This window comes from Rhinatrema bivittatum, chromosome 6 (assembly GCF_901001135.1).
Source record: "Rhinatrema bivittatum chromosome 6, aRhiBiv1.1, whole genome shotgun sequence".
Classification (NCBI taxonomy): Eukaryota; Metazoa; Chordata; class Amphibia; order Gymnophiona; family Rhinatrematidae; genus Rhinatrema; species Rhinatrema bivittatum.
This window is the reverse complement of record NC_042620.1, coordinates 108,818,132-108,831,603: the sequence shown is the minus strand read 5'-3', so window position 1 is coordinate 108,831,603 and position 13,472 is coordinate 108,818,132. Positions and strand designations below refer to the sequence as shown.

At 47.9% G+C, this 13,472-nt stretch overlaps 1 protein-coding gene across 1 annotated transcript in view; it reads right to left on the bottom strand.

Annotated features, from left to right (window-relative positions):
* MYO3B (myosin IIIB) overlaps positions 1–13,472 on the bottom strand; it is a 424,126-nt gene that overhangs the window by 234,791 nt on the left and 175,863 nt on the right. Inside the window, exon 17 of the mRNA XM_029607903.1 lies at positions 9,265–9,394. Within this exon, the coding sequence (XP_029463763.1) occupies positions 9,265–9,394 (130 nt within the window). The remainder of the gene's footprint in view (positions 1–9,264; positions 9,395–13,472) is intronic.

The window sequence follows — 13,472 nt, the reverse complement described above, 5'->3', positions numbered from 1 at the left end:
CCAGTAATCTTCTCAGGTCTGCGTACCAGGGTCTTCTTGGCCAGTCCGGGGCCACCAGAAGAACTAGGCCTCTGTGCCGCTGAATCTTGTGTATGATGGCGCCCAGCAGGGGCCATGGGGGAAAGGCGTATAGCAGGATCCCCTGAGGCCATGGCTGTACCAGGGCGTCGATCCCGTGGGATAGAGGATCTCGCCTGCGACTGAAGTATCTGGGTACTTGAGCGTTGGACCTGTCCGCTAGTAGGTCCATGCCCGGAGTCCCCCACTGATCCACAATCATCTGGAAGGCCGTGGATGACAGCTGCCATTCCCCCGGGTTTAGGCTTTCTCTGCTGAGGAAGTCTGCCGTGGTGTTGTCCTTCCCGGCGATGTGGACGGCGGAGATGTCCTGGAGATTTGCTTCCGCCCAAGCCATCGGGGGGCTACTTCTAGGGATACCTGTCGGCTTCTGGTTCCGCCTTGTTGGTTGATGTATGCCACCGTGGTGGCATTGTCCGACATCACTCTGACTACTCTGTTTCGAAGTCTGTGGGCAAATCGCAGGCATGCTAACCTGACTGCCCATGCCTCTAGTCGGTTGATGTTCCACCCCGTCTCTTCCCTGTTCCACCGCCCTTGGGCGGTTAGCTCTTCACAGTGTGCTCCCCAGCCGCTCAGGCTGGCATCTGTAGTGAGCAGGGTCCAGGTTGGGGAGGACATCTTTGACCCCCGGCTCGTGTGGCCGGGCTGCAGCCACCACCGTAACTGATTCCGTACTCTGGCCGGCAGAGGTAGATGCACGGTGTAGTTCTGTAATCGTGGGCTCCACCGAGATAGGAGGGCGCGTTGTAACGGTCTCATATGAGCCCGTGCCCATGGTACCACTTCCAGAGTGGAGGCCATTAGGCCGAGGACCTGTAGGTAATCCCAAGCTGTGGGCTGGGTGGTGCTCAGCAGGTTCTGCAAACGATTCCAGAGTTTTGATTTCCTCTTGGAGGTCAGGCTGACCTTGTCTTCCTGGGTGTCGAATCGGACTCCCAGGTATTCCAGCAACTGCAAAGGCTGTAGGGAACTCTTGTTTGTGTTGACTACCCATCCTAGGCTTTCCAGAAGAGATATAACTCTGTTGGTTGCTCGGTGGCTCTCCTCCGGTGACTTTGCCCTGATCAGCCAATCGTCTAGGTAGGGATGGACGAGAATTCCTTCCTTCCTGAGTGACGCCGCCACCACTACTATTACCTTGGTAAAGGTCCGCGGCGCGGTGCCTAACCCGAAGGGTAAAGCCCGGAACTGAAAGTGTTGTTTCAGGACTTTGAAGCGTAAGTAGCGCTGGTGATCCCGATGGATTGGGATATGCAAGTAGGCCTCTGACAGATCCAGGGATGTGAGATACTCCCCTGGCTGTATTGCACTTCGGACTGACCGCAGAGTTTCCATGCGAAATCTCGGGACCCTTAAGTGCCGGTTGACTGACTTGAGGTCCAGGATGGGTCTGAAGGTGCCCCCCTTCTTGGGTACGATGAAATAAATGGAGTAATGCCCAGAATTTATCTCCCATGCAGGCAGTGGGATTATGGCTTTTAGGGACAGGAGCCTCCACAAGGTAGCTTCCAGTGCCGCCCTCTTGAGGGGTGGACAAGGAGATTCCACAAACTTGTCCGGAGGGAGACGAAGGAAGTCTAGGTAATACCCTTCTCGGATGATGGCGAGGACCCACTGGTCCGAAATAATCTTGACCCATCTGCGGTAGAACAGGGTTAGCCTGCCCCCTATGGCTTCTTCCCCCAGATGGGTCGGCTGATTCTCATTGTGGGGTGCGGCCGGGACCCAAACCCGAGCTGGTTCCCCTCTTGTTGTGCCTGGTCCGAAAGGACTGGTTCCTGGTCTGAGAACGAGGTGCTTGGTAGCTAGTCCTGTAAGGGTTGAAGCGTTGAGAGCTTCTACCTCTGGATGGCCTAGGAAAAGGGCGCTGGCTCCTCCTTGACCTGTCTTCCGGTAGACGGAGTAATGGAGAGGTGCTCCATTTGTTAGCCAGTTTCTCGAGGTCGCTGCCGAACAGGAGGGATCCCTTAAAGGGCATTCTTGTAAGGCGCGTCTTGGAGGAGTCGTCGGCCGACCAATTTTGTAGCCAGAGCTGTCTCCTGGCTGCCACTGAGGATGACACTCCCTTGGCTGCCGTACGGACTAGTTTGGAGGCAGCGTCAGTGAGGAACGAGAGAGCTGATTCCATTTCTTCTCCCGGGGTGTTGTTCCTGGCTTGTGATAAACAGGAATGCGTCACCACGGTGCAGCAGGTCGCGATTCGTAGGGACATGGCTGCCACCTCAAAGGCTTGTTTCAGAATGGCGTCCAGGCGCCGGTCATGTGCATCCTTGAGGGCCGCCCCTCCCTCCACTGGAATGGTGGTGCGCTTCACAATTGCGCAAACTATGGCGTCTACCTTGGGGCACGCCAGCAGCTCCTTGGTTGCCGGGTCCAGGGGGTACATGCTAGACAAAGCCCGACCCCCTTTGAATGAGGCCTCCGGCGCATTCCACTCCAGATCGATTAGCTGCTGTGCTGCTTGTAGGAGGGGAAAATGGTGAGCCGTTTGACGAAGGCCCTCTAGCAGGGAGTTCATTCTAGGTTCTCCTGGGGTGCCTTGGCCTGGGATAGCCAGCTCCGACAGGCATTGAGAGACCAGGTCTTGGAGATCCTCCTTAAGAAAGAAGCGTCTCATAGTTCGATACGGCTCTATCCCCAAGGGAAGTTCTCCCTCCTCGGGGAGCACGCCTTCTTCCTGAGAGCAATCTGAATCCCCATAAGTGGGGCTTCTGGGTGGCGGGTGGCCGTGCCTAGGTCTTGAGAGTCCAGGGGCAGGGTAATCCGGTACATATGGGTCCGTTCGGGGATCAGACTGCATCTTGACAAAGGCATGAATCCCCTTGAATAATTCCACCCAGGAGAGCGAAGCAGGTTCTAGCCTTAGGGGCACCAGGTCTCTAGGGTTCCCCGGCTGCTCACCTCGGCCTGCTAGGTCCGGGGTGTTCCCTGAGGAACTGGCAATTAATCTGGGCTGGGACCGGCCCTGGCCTGGAACTCCCAGGGCCTCCTCACATTGGGCACATAGGGAGTCTGCTTCCTCGCTCTGTGTGGCTCTGAGGTGGCATGCTGAGCAGAGGCCTAGAGCTCTTATGCCTGATTCTGGAGGTGCCGGCTCTGTGGATGCAAGGGCTCTCATACGCTCCATCGCGTCTGTTATCTCTATGCACCGGTGCGCTCCCAGCCGAGAGTATGAGCCTGATAAAGTGCGCCTATCAACGTGCGCCTATCAACGTGCGCCTATCCAAATTACTTTCGGGCGCCTAACATACGCGCCCGTTGCCTGTGCGCTAAATCTGGTCTGAACGCTAGATCGAGGCAGCAAACCAGGGCAGACGGCGACGGCAAGCAGGCAGGCAAAATGGCAACCTCCTTGGCGGGCTTCCATGTAGGCAGACCCCGCTAATCCTCGCTCCTCGGAGACCAGTAAAGTAAAGATGTACGCCTTACCTGATCTTCGGCACTTCCCGGCTGCGACCTGGGCGGTCTCCGGCTGCGGGGGGGAGAGGGTGATTACTGTCACCGCCGTGCTCGAGGAAGTGCACCCGCTGCCTCTAAGCCGCGCCCGAATTCGTCTCACTCGGGGGCCAAGTCCTCACCGCGAACGGATCGGGACCGAGGCTGCCTCTATGCCGCGCCCGAGCCCTTCTCACTCGGGGGCTAGGTCCCTGCCGCGATTCGGCCACCGGACCGAGGCTCTTACCTCCGAGGGACCATGGAAATCACCTCGGGAAACTCAACTGGGGGAGGGACCTGAGGGTATCACCGCAGGAGTGCGGGGCTCGTCTTCAGGTAGGATTCTTCTATGAATTTAGTCGTTGAATCTGGAAAAACGCTCAGTGAGCATGAGGTAGCTCCAAACTGCTTTGGAGATGGAAATTACTGAGCTTCTGCACTTCCTGCAGGGGTATATGTACTACGTGCTGACGTCAGATCCGTCTCCAACTGGTAGCACGAGCACACTATACCCATTTGTTCTGAGTCCATCTGCTACACGCTAGGAAAATGACATTCCAAATTAAAATGATCAAGCACTTAAAATTAAAAATAAAAGGACATATTAGAGACGTGGGCTTTAAAACTTACTACCAGACATACAGGCCGATTCAGTAAAGTCCGCAGGAGAGCGGACGAACGCCCGCTCTTCCGGCGCGCGCACCGGCCCCTCGCCGGTGCACACGATGTAGTATTCAAATTAGGTGGCGCAGTAGAAACGGGGAAAAGGAGGCGCTAGGGACACTAGCACGTCCCTAGTGCCTCCTTTTGGCCCGGAGTGGCGGCTGTCAGCGGGTTTGACAGCCGACGCTCAATTTTGCTGGCGTCGGTTCTCGAGCCTGCTGACAGCCACGGGCTTGGAAACCGGAAGCCGGCAAAATTGAGCGTCCGGTTTTCGGCCCGACAGCCGTGGGGCGAATTCAAAATTTTTATTTTTATTTTTTTACTCTTCGGGACCTCTGACTTAATATCGCTATGATATTAAGTCGAAGGGTGCACAGAAAAGCAGTTTTTACTACTTTTCTGTGCACTTTCCCGGTGCCAGAAGAAAGTAGCGCCGACCCAAAGGTCGGCGCTAATTTCTGAAAGAAAAATGTGCGGCTTGGCTGCACATTTTGCTTTCTGAATCGCGCGCGCATACCTAATAGGGCCATCAACATGCATTTGCATGTTGAGGGCGCTATTAGGTGCCGCAGGTTGGACGCGCATTTTCCTCCCCTTACTGAATAAGGGGTAAGGGAAAACGCGCGTCCAATAGCAGGCTAATAGTGCGCTCCGTCGGAGTGCACTGTACTGTATCGGCCTGATATTCAGTTGCCTCTCTCTCACTTTCTTATAACTCTGCTGATACATCATCCCCTTTACACCACCATTGAAGTCTGCGATTCACTTGTATATTAGCACTATTTTTGGCTATGACCTGTTTATTTCTTCCTGATCAGACAAAGGCAGTGTAACTCCTTGAAGCTAGTCAAGAAATATATTTAGTTCAATAAAAAGATAGTACTGTATAACTTTTTGTTGACCTTTATTTCCTGCTTGAGAGAAGGAATAACTTCTTTAAGCTGAAGCATTTTGAATTTCCCTAGCTTTATGTAAACTTATAGTAATAATACTTAATCATCATTATAGCACTACTGGACACATGCAGAGCTGTACAATAGTGATACATATTCAGGGATAATAAGCCCCTGCACCAAAGAACTATTACGGTCTCCTCCTCCAGAGGGGAGGAGTTAGCAATCTGTTATCACTCACCCCGCCAGGAGGGCGGAGTTAGCAATCTATTCTGCTTTTCTCCTAAAAGGAGGAGGAGTTAGCAATCTGTCATGATCTGCTCCTCCAGAGGGGAGGATTTAGCTATCTGTAGTGCTTACCCCGCCAGGAGGGCGGAGTTAGTAATCTGTTAGCAAACTGCTGTTAGATGCTCCTGTAAGGAAGGAGATAGCAATCTGTTATGGATCAACTCCCCAGAGAAGAGGAGTTGGCAATCTGTACAATGATACTCTTCTGAGGAGAGGAGCTAACAATAGGTATATTGTACTTCGCTACAGAGATAGCAATTTATCATGCCTCTGCTACGGAGTAGCAATCTGTTATATATAGGCTGCTGGCAAGTCCCATAGAAAGAGAAGGTAGCTATCTATATAATACTTCCGTAAGCGGTGTTAATGGTCGGTAGTGGTTGGCTCCCTCAGAGTGATAGTAGTGTAAGGAATGACCACTTGGAGGAAATGGTGAATCCCTGGGCCGATGGCAGATGACAGCGCCCCCAGGAGGAGATCCTGAGAGGAACCGCCGGCTAGGCTAGAATATGAGATAAACACAAATAGTTCTTTATTAGGCTGGAAGCTGGACCACCAGAGGTGGCAGTATTGTTTGGCAGGGCTGAAGTCCCTCTGATACTGGAATATAATCTGTGGGTCGCTGAGCTGTAGAGAGAGACTAGAAGTATTGAGTAGACAGGGTATGCTGGATACAAGATGGTACACTCACAATAGTAGATGTCTGCAATGGTCTCTATGCCACAGAGAGTTTTCAGTATATTTAGGAATAGGAGCCATAGGCAAGCACTGGTTCCCACAAACAGTCGGTAATAAGAACTCACAATAGCTATATATGGAATGGCTTCTAGAGTAGAAAAGAGTCTGTATAGGATTCTAGGAACATGGGCCTTCGTGGAGCAAGTACCGGTTCCTATCTGCAATCTTGCCAATAGAACTCTCAATCTCCGTACCTGCGATAACGTCTTGGACGGAAGGGAGTCTTCAGAGCTATAGGAATGTAGGCCCTTGTGGAGCGAGTACCGATTCCTATCTACAATAGAACTCACTGTGTTTACGTCTGCGATCGCTTCCAGGCAATGAGGAGTCTTCTGAGTATTCAGGGACACAGGCCCTCGAGGAGCGAGTACCGGATCCCGTCTTGGCAATTTGAAATCAAGAAGAGAGAGTGGAGCCTCCGTAGAGCAGGTACTCCTGGTAAGTTTGAAAAGGCCGAGCAGTGGAGAAGGATTCCCCTAGCTGACTCGGACATAAGAACATAAGAAAATGCCATACTGGGTCGGACCAAGGGTCCATCAAGCCCAGCATCCTGCTTCCAACAGTGGCCAATCCAGGCCACAAGAACCTGGCAAGTACCCAAAAACTAAGTCTATTCCATATTACCATTGCTAATGGCAGTGGCTATTCTCTAGATGAACTTAATAGCAGGTAATGGACTTCTCCTCCAAGAACTTATCCAATCCTTTTTTAAACACAGCTATACTAACCGCACTAACCACATCCTCTGGCAACAAATTCCAGAGTTTAATTGTGCGTTGAGTAAAAAAGAACTTTCTCCGATTAGTTTTAAATGTGCCCCATGCTAACTTCATGGAGTGCCCCCTAGTCTTTCTACTATCCGAAAGAGTAAATAACCGATTCACGTCTACCCGTTCTAGACCTCTCATGATTTTAAACACCTCTATCATATCCCCCCTCAGTCGTCTCTTCTCCAAGCTGAAAAGTCCTAACCTCTTTAGTCTTTCCTCATAGGGGAGTTGTTCCATTCCCCTTATCATTTTGGTAGCCCTTCTCTGTACCTTCTCCATCGCAATTATATCTTTTTTGAGATGCGGCGACCAGAATTGTACACAGTATTCAAGGTGCGGTCTCACCATAGAGCGATACAGAGGCATTATGACATTTTCCGTTTTATTCACCATTCCCTTTCTAATAATCCCCAACATTCTGTTTGCTTTTTTGACTGCCGCAGCACACTGAACCGACGATTTCAATGTGTTATCCACTATGACACCTAGATCTCTTTCTTGGGTTGTAGCACCTAATATGGAACCCAACATTGTGTAATTATAGCATGGGTTATTTTTCCCTATGCATGTATCATGGACTGCCGAAGCAAGTCCTGTTGGAGTTCCTTGCTAACTCGTTAGAGGTCAGCAAACAAAGACCTTTTAAAGTGGAAATGGATGATGTCACTACAGGGGGACGCCCCCGAGGTTCGCGCCCTTGCTGGTACAAAGTCTGGAGCGCGCGCGCGCAGCCTTACATCATCAGAAACATGGTGGATCCGTAGCGTCAAGCCAACCCGGGGACACCGGGACCAAGAGGCAGAGAGAAGCCGCGGCTGCATCTGTCCGTCAGAGCCGAGGGGAGTCGCTCCCAGGGTAGAGAGGGTGGAGCGAGGAGCGAGAAGAGGCACGAATGCAACAAGAACTTACAGTCAAAGTTTATACCTGAGGCAATTGGAGATAAAACGACTTGCCCAAGGTCACAATGAATGACAGTGGGAGAAGCAAGATCTGAACCCTGGCTTTCACGGTTCTGAGACTATTGCTCTAACCACTATTTATTTATTTACAAAATTTATATCCTGCTCCATCCATAGCTCTGGATGGGTAACATGTACACATTCATAAAAACATTAAAACCAGCATAACAGATAAATAACACTAATTCTACATAGCAGCTGACTGACCTGTGAGCCACATTGCCTCACCATGGTGGTAAGCCGTTTGCTTCTTAGGTGGTAACAGACCGGTGCTAGGGAACTGGCATCTAGGCCACTCTTCTTAGCCCGCCCTTCTGTTTTATAACAAAATTTTATAGTAATGTCCAGCCTTCACTGAATTTAGATGTTAGATTTAATTGATCACCATTTTAAACCTGAGCTCAAGGCAAGTTACAATCAAGTACTGTTGATAATTCCCTTCCCCAGAGGACTTACAATCTAAGATTATACCTGAGGTAATGGAGGGCTATGTGACTTGTGCAAGGACTCAAGAGGCATCAGTGGGATAAGCAGGATTTGAACTATGACTTCCTAGCCCACTGTTTTAACCACTAGGCTACTCCTCCACTCCACTGCCATGTGCTTGGCCTAAAGCAGATAAAAATCTTTATTCTGCAATTAGATAGTATGACAGTTCTAATCATAGACCTTTCTGCAACTCATGTCAGTGGCTTGGGCATAGAACAGTGAAGAGGCTGAAGTGTGTCAGTACATAGAAGTGACAGAATGCTGAACCTGCTCATTAAACCACAATCATTCTGAGCCTGTTACAAATTACTGCAGCTGATATATATCTACAGCAGAGAGATTCATGTACTGAAAAAAGCTGGGGGGGGGAACAAATTGTCCAAACTGATTGGCCAATTCAAATTTTATACCAGCTGTACAAAGATTTTCAGTCTGATTTATTGTTTTCCTTTTAGGAAAAATAACAGCAGAAGTCCTTGATAAAATCGGATCCTTTAATTTCTGTACTGTCATTTTCTTCCACACTGGTCTCCTCAGTCTACAGTCATTTAACATTCCGGGAAATGAGTTTAGCTTAAATTCAGTGTCCTTTTCAAACACATTAAGTAAATGCAACTGAATATATTACTAATGCATTCAAAGGAAAAGGCTAAATAAAGACTGCAACATAATCTAAATCTATTGTGGAGCAGAACTATTTATTTACTGAGCCATTAGGCAGATAGGTTCAGCAGTTTGCTTTATATTTGCAAATGTCACCAGATAAGACAGGAGAAGAATTTATAGTGGAATACTTCTGTGAGAGCACTGTAGCCCTTTGCAGCCTTGACAGTAAAGAGCTCCTGCGCTGTGTGCACCTGTGGCTGTGCCTCCTACAGCGACGGCTCAGTGGCAGCCATGCCATCAGTACTGCAGTCACAATATCCACAAAACTATTCCAAGAATTACCTGTTTTGGTTAATGGACTCGAGAACAGCTGCTGAAGGAGTTTGTTCTCTGATGTCCTGAGCACTACTACTATATCGGCAGGAAGAGTGTCTCTGTTCTTCTCAAGGAACCCATTTGCATCGTACAAAACCTAAAGGGGGAACAAAGCAAAGTGAACCCAAGCAGCTTTACAAGAGGAATTTATTCAAAATGTAGCACACCGTCAAACGTCTTTAAGGAATGGGAGTGTCAGAATATCTTCTAACTGTATTTAATTTGAGATTTATAGCCTGCTTTTCTGAGGGCTGACGGCAGATAGCATAAAAGTAGCCCCGGGGGAGGGAAGTACACAAATAGCAATAATACATTAGAGTCAATTTTACACAGACGACATCTGGTTGTTGGTGTCTATAGGAAAGGACAAATCCCTGGCTATAACCATGGTGAATGCTTTCTTGGCAGCTATGTCCGAATGGCTTCTAAGGCGTAAACTCAAACTAAATTCCGAAAAAAAACAGGCATTCTGAGAATTGGAGTTCCTGGTCCTATGGGACTTAGAATCTCCTCCACAATTGATGGTTCAATCTGTACATTGGTCCCCAGCATGAAAATCCTAAGTGTCATCCTTGACTCTTCATTTGGATGAGGGTCCCATACACTTCCCAGTTGTATTCCCTTGTTTTATTGTAACTTTTTTTCTCCTCCTTGTTATGGTTTAATATGTACTGTTACTGTTACTGTTAAGATCTATGTTCCCTGTAAACCGACTTGATTTGATTTGTATCTCGAAAGTCGGTATAAAAAAGCTTTAAATAAATAAATAAATAAATAAATAAATATGGAGGTAGTTTTTTTAATGTTATGTCTAATCTGACAGCTTCGCCACTTTATAGGACCAAAGGCCCTATGAATGGTGACTCTCTCCTTCATGATCTCCCTCTTAGATTATTGCACTTCTCTTTATATCGGCCTGCCAGCTAGACTGGTAAAGAGGCTCTAGATAGTACAGAATATGGCTGCAAAGCTGATTTTCGGTAGATTGTTTTGGGATGGCACTAGCCCCTTATTGCGGGAATTACACTGACTCCTGTAGCTGCTAGCGAGATATATAAGATACAGACACTGAGTGCCTTGAAGAACAATGGGACTCCCTATCTGAAGGGCAAGATTGTCTTACTAAGTATTCCTATGATGAAGGTGTGGAAGTATGTGAAAATAAGAGCCAGAGCTTTCTATGTAATAGTTCTACCCTTTGGGTAGAACTATTACGTAGAAAGGGGAATTAGACAGGGGAATTAGACAGGAATCTAATTATATCGTTTTTAGGAAGAAGCTAAAAACCTGGCTCATAAGCTACTAGTACTGTTACGTGTTTATAAGACTGATGATAAAGTCATATAGTGTAAGTAAGGGTTATTACACATCTGGTCTTACCTTTCTGCCTTTGATGTATAATATGGTTCTTTGGGCTAAAAGTAGTTTGGCAGGGAATACTATTGAGCCTATAATAGTGTCTGTGCAGAGACTTATACCTGTCATACAGAATCAGATCTTTGAGCATGAGACAATGAAGGAAGATTTATGAGGTTTGTACATTATAAATTAATGTCTGTGTGGAGTTTATAGGCCTTTGCACACAGTAGGGAGCTGATGAAGTCTAAAGAGGACCTTAGCATCAGATTAAAGGGTTACAATACTGAAAGATAAGCTCTATAAATTAATTTATATTTCTGATGGCTACTGAGGGAGGGTTTATAGCTAGTTGCATTTTACTGGTGACTTGCATCAATGAATCATGGGAAAGGCTTGGAGGTTCACTTCCTGTCTCAGTTTTATTGGGATTAAGTCCCAGAAATGGGATATTGTGCCTGAGAATGATCTCTTTCTTGTTTTCACCAGTCTAATTTCTTAAGTGGTAGAATCTTTAGAAGGGCTTCCTGGCTAGATGCTAATGCTCTTGATGGTGAATTTATTATTTATTTATTTAACAGTTTTATATACCGAAGTTCTAGTAACAAAGTTACTAATCAATTCGGTTTACATTATAACAATAAAATTGACAGTATATAGAATAATGTCTAACAGAGAACAGGGAAGATTGAACTTGGAAATAAATAAAATAACTTAATGAGAGCAATAAATAACGAGTGACGCAGCATTTCGGGGGCGGGCCGCGAGTGACGCGGCGTTTCGGGGGTGGGCCCGGGGACGTGGCGCCGGCCCGGGTGCATGGTCGAGGCCTCCGGACCAGCCCCCGGGTTGGGTGATGGCGCGCCAGCAGCCCACTGGCGCGCGCAGATTTACACCTGCTTTCCGCAGACGTAAATCTGCCAACAAAGGTAGGGGGGGTTTAGATAGGGCCGGGGGGGGGCGGTGGGTTAGGTAGGGGAAGGGAGGGGAAGGTGAGGGGAGGCGGAAGGAAAGTTCCCTCCGAGGCCGCTCCGATTTCGGAGCGGCCTCGGAGGGAACAGGCAGCGCGCGCTGGGCTTGGCGCGTGCAGGTTGCACAAATGTGCACCCCCTTGCGCGTGCCGACCCCGGATTTTATAAGATACGTGCATAGCCGCGCGTATCTTATAAAATCCAGCGTACTTTTGTTCGTGCCTGGTGCACGAACAAAAGTACGCCCGTGCGTACATTTATAAAACCTACCCCATTATGTGTCACCCTAAAAAAAGATGATGGTGCATCCATTTTTACTGGAGTGGTTTACAATCCTCCAACTCAAACGAAAGAAATAGACAGAGATCTGGTCGAAGACATCCAAAAGGTGGGAAAGTAGGGAGAAGTGTTGATTATTAGAGCTTTTAACCTGTCAGGCTTAGACTGGAGTATCCCTTCTGTGGAATCTACCAGAAGTAGGGAGATAGTGGATGCCTTGCAAGGGGCTCTGTTCAAACAAATGGTAATGGAACCCTCAAGGGAGGGAGTTATACTCAACCTAGTGCTCACTAACGGGGATAATGTCTCTAATCTCTGGGTGGGTGCCCACCTCAGCATCAGTGATCATCAGACTTTATGGTTTGATATCGTAAATAGGGTACAGAGAAGTCGCATGAAGACCCAAGTTTTGAATTTCAAAAATACAAACTTTGCCGAAATGGGGACGTACCTGGAGGAAGAACTAGAAGACTGGGAGAAAATGAGAGAGGTGGAACAACACTGGGCCAAACTAAAAGGAGCAATTACAAGAGCAACAAATCTATATGTTAGAAAAGTAAACAAAAGTAGGTTCTCAAAGGAGGTGGCTGATAAAATAAAAGCAAAAAGAACAGCATTCAAGAAATATAAAGGATCCCAAAAAGAGGAACACAGGGAAGAATATCTGGTGAAACTGAAGGAGACGAAGAAAGAAATCAAGAAAGCAAAAAGCCAGGCAGAAGAAAGGATTGCCAAAGAGGTAAAGTGAGGGGACAAAACATCTACTGGTTCACCTTTATCCACATGTTTATTAACCCCTTCAAAAAAATGAAGAAGATTTGTGAGGCAAGACTTCCCTTGGGTAAATCCATGCTGACTGTGTTCCATTAAACCATGTCTTTCTATATGCTCTGTGATTTTGATATTTAGAATAGATTCCACTATTTTTCCTTTGTACCTGAAGACTGGAAGGTGGCCAATGGAACCCCAATATTTAAAAAGGGCTACAGGGGCTATCAGGAAACTATAGACCAGTGAGCCTGGTCTATAGTTTCTTGATAGCCCCTGTAGTCACATGGTAGGAGCAATGGATGGCCCGTGCCATTTTTTAAGATGGCGCCGGCTGTCCATTGCTCCTACCATGTGACAGGGGCCGGGCAATGGCACCGATAGCCCCCGACACACGGTAAGGGCAAAGGGCCATTGGTGCCATTTTGATTACTGGCAGCCAATGGCCCGAGAGGGGGAGACCTCTCCCAGGACCCCCGCTGGACCACCAGGGATTTTCGGCAAGTTTTGGAGGGGTCGGGAGGGTGGGGGGTTTGCAATTAATTAAATTTGAAGGGTTGAGGTGGGTTTTTTTTTTGTTTTTTTTTACAACCCCCAATTGTAATAATTGAATTCAAAGTGTTGGGGCAGGTTTCGGGCTTCAGTTTGTGGGCATCCGAAATAAAATTTGCCCGAACTGTGGGTAAATGAAATTTCCTGCGGCGAGCCGATAACGAAGGCCAAAACGAAAGGTTTGGCCGAATCACATCTCTACTCTTTAGTGCTCTCTACAGTTCGGCAACGAGAGACATCTAATATACT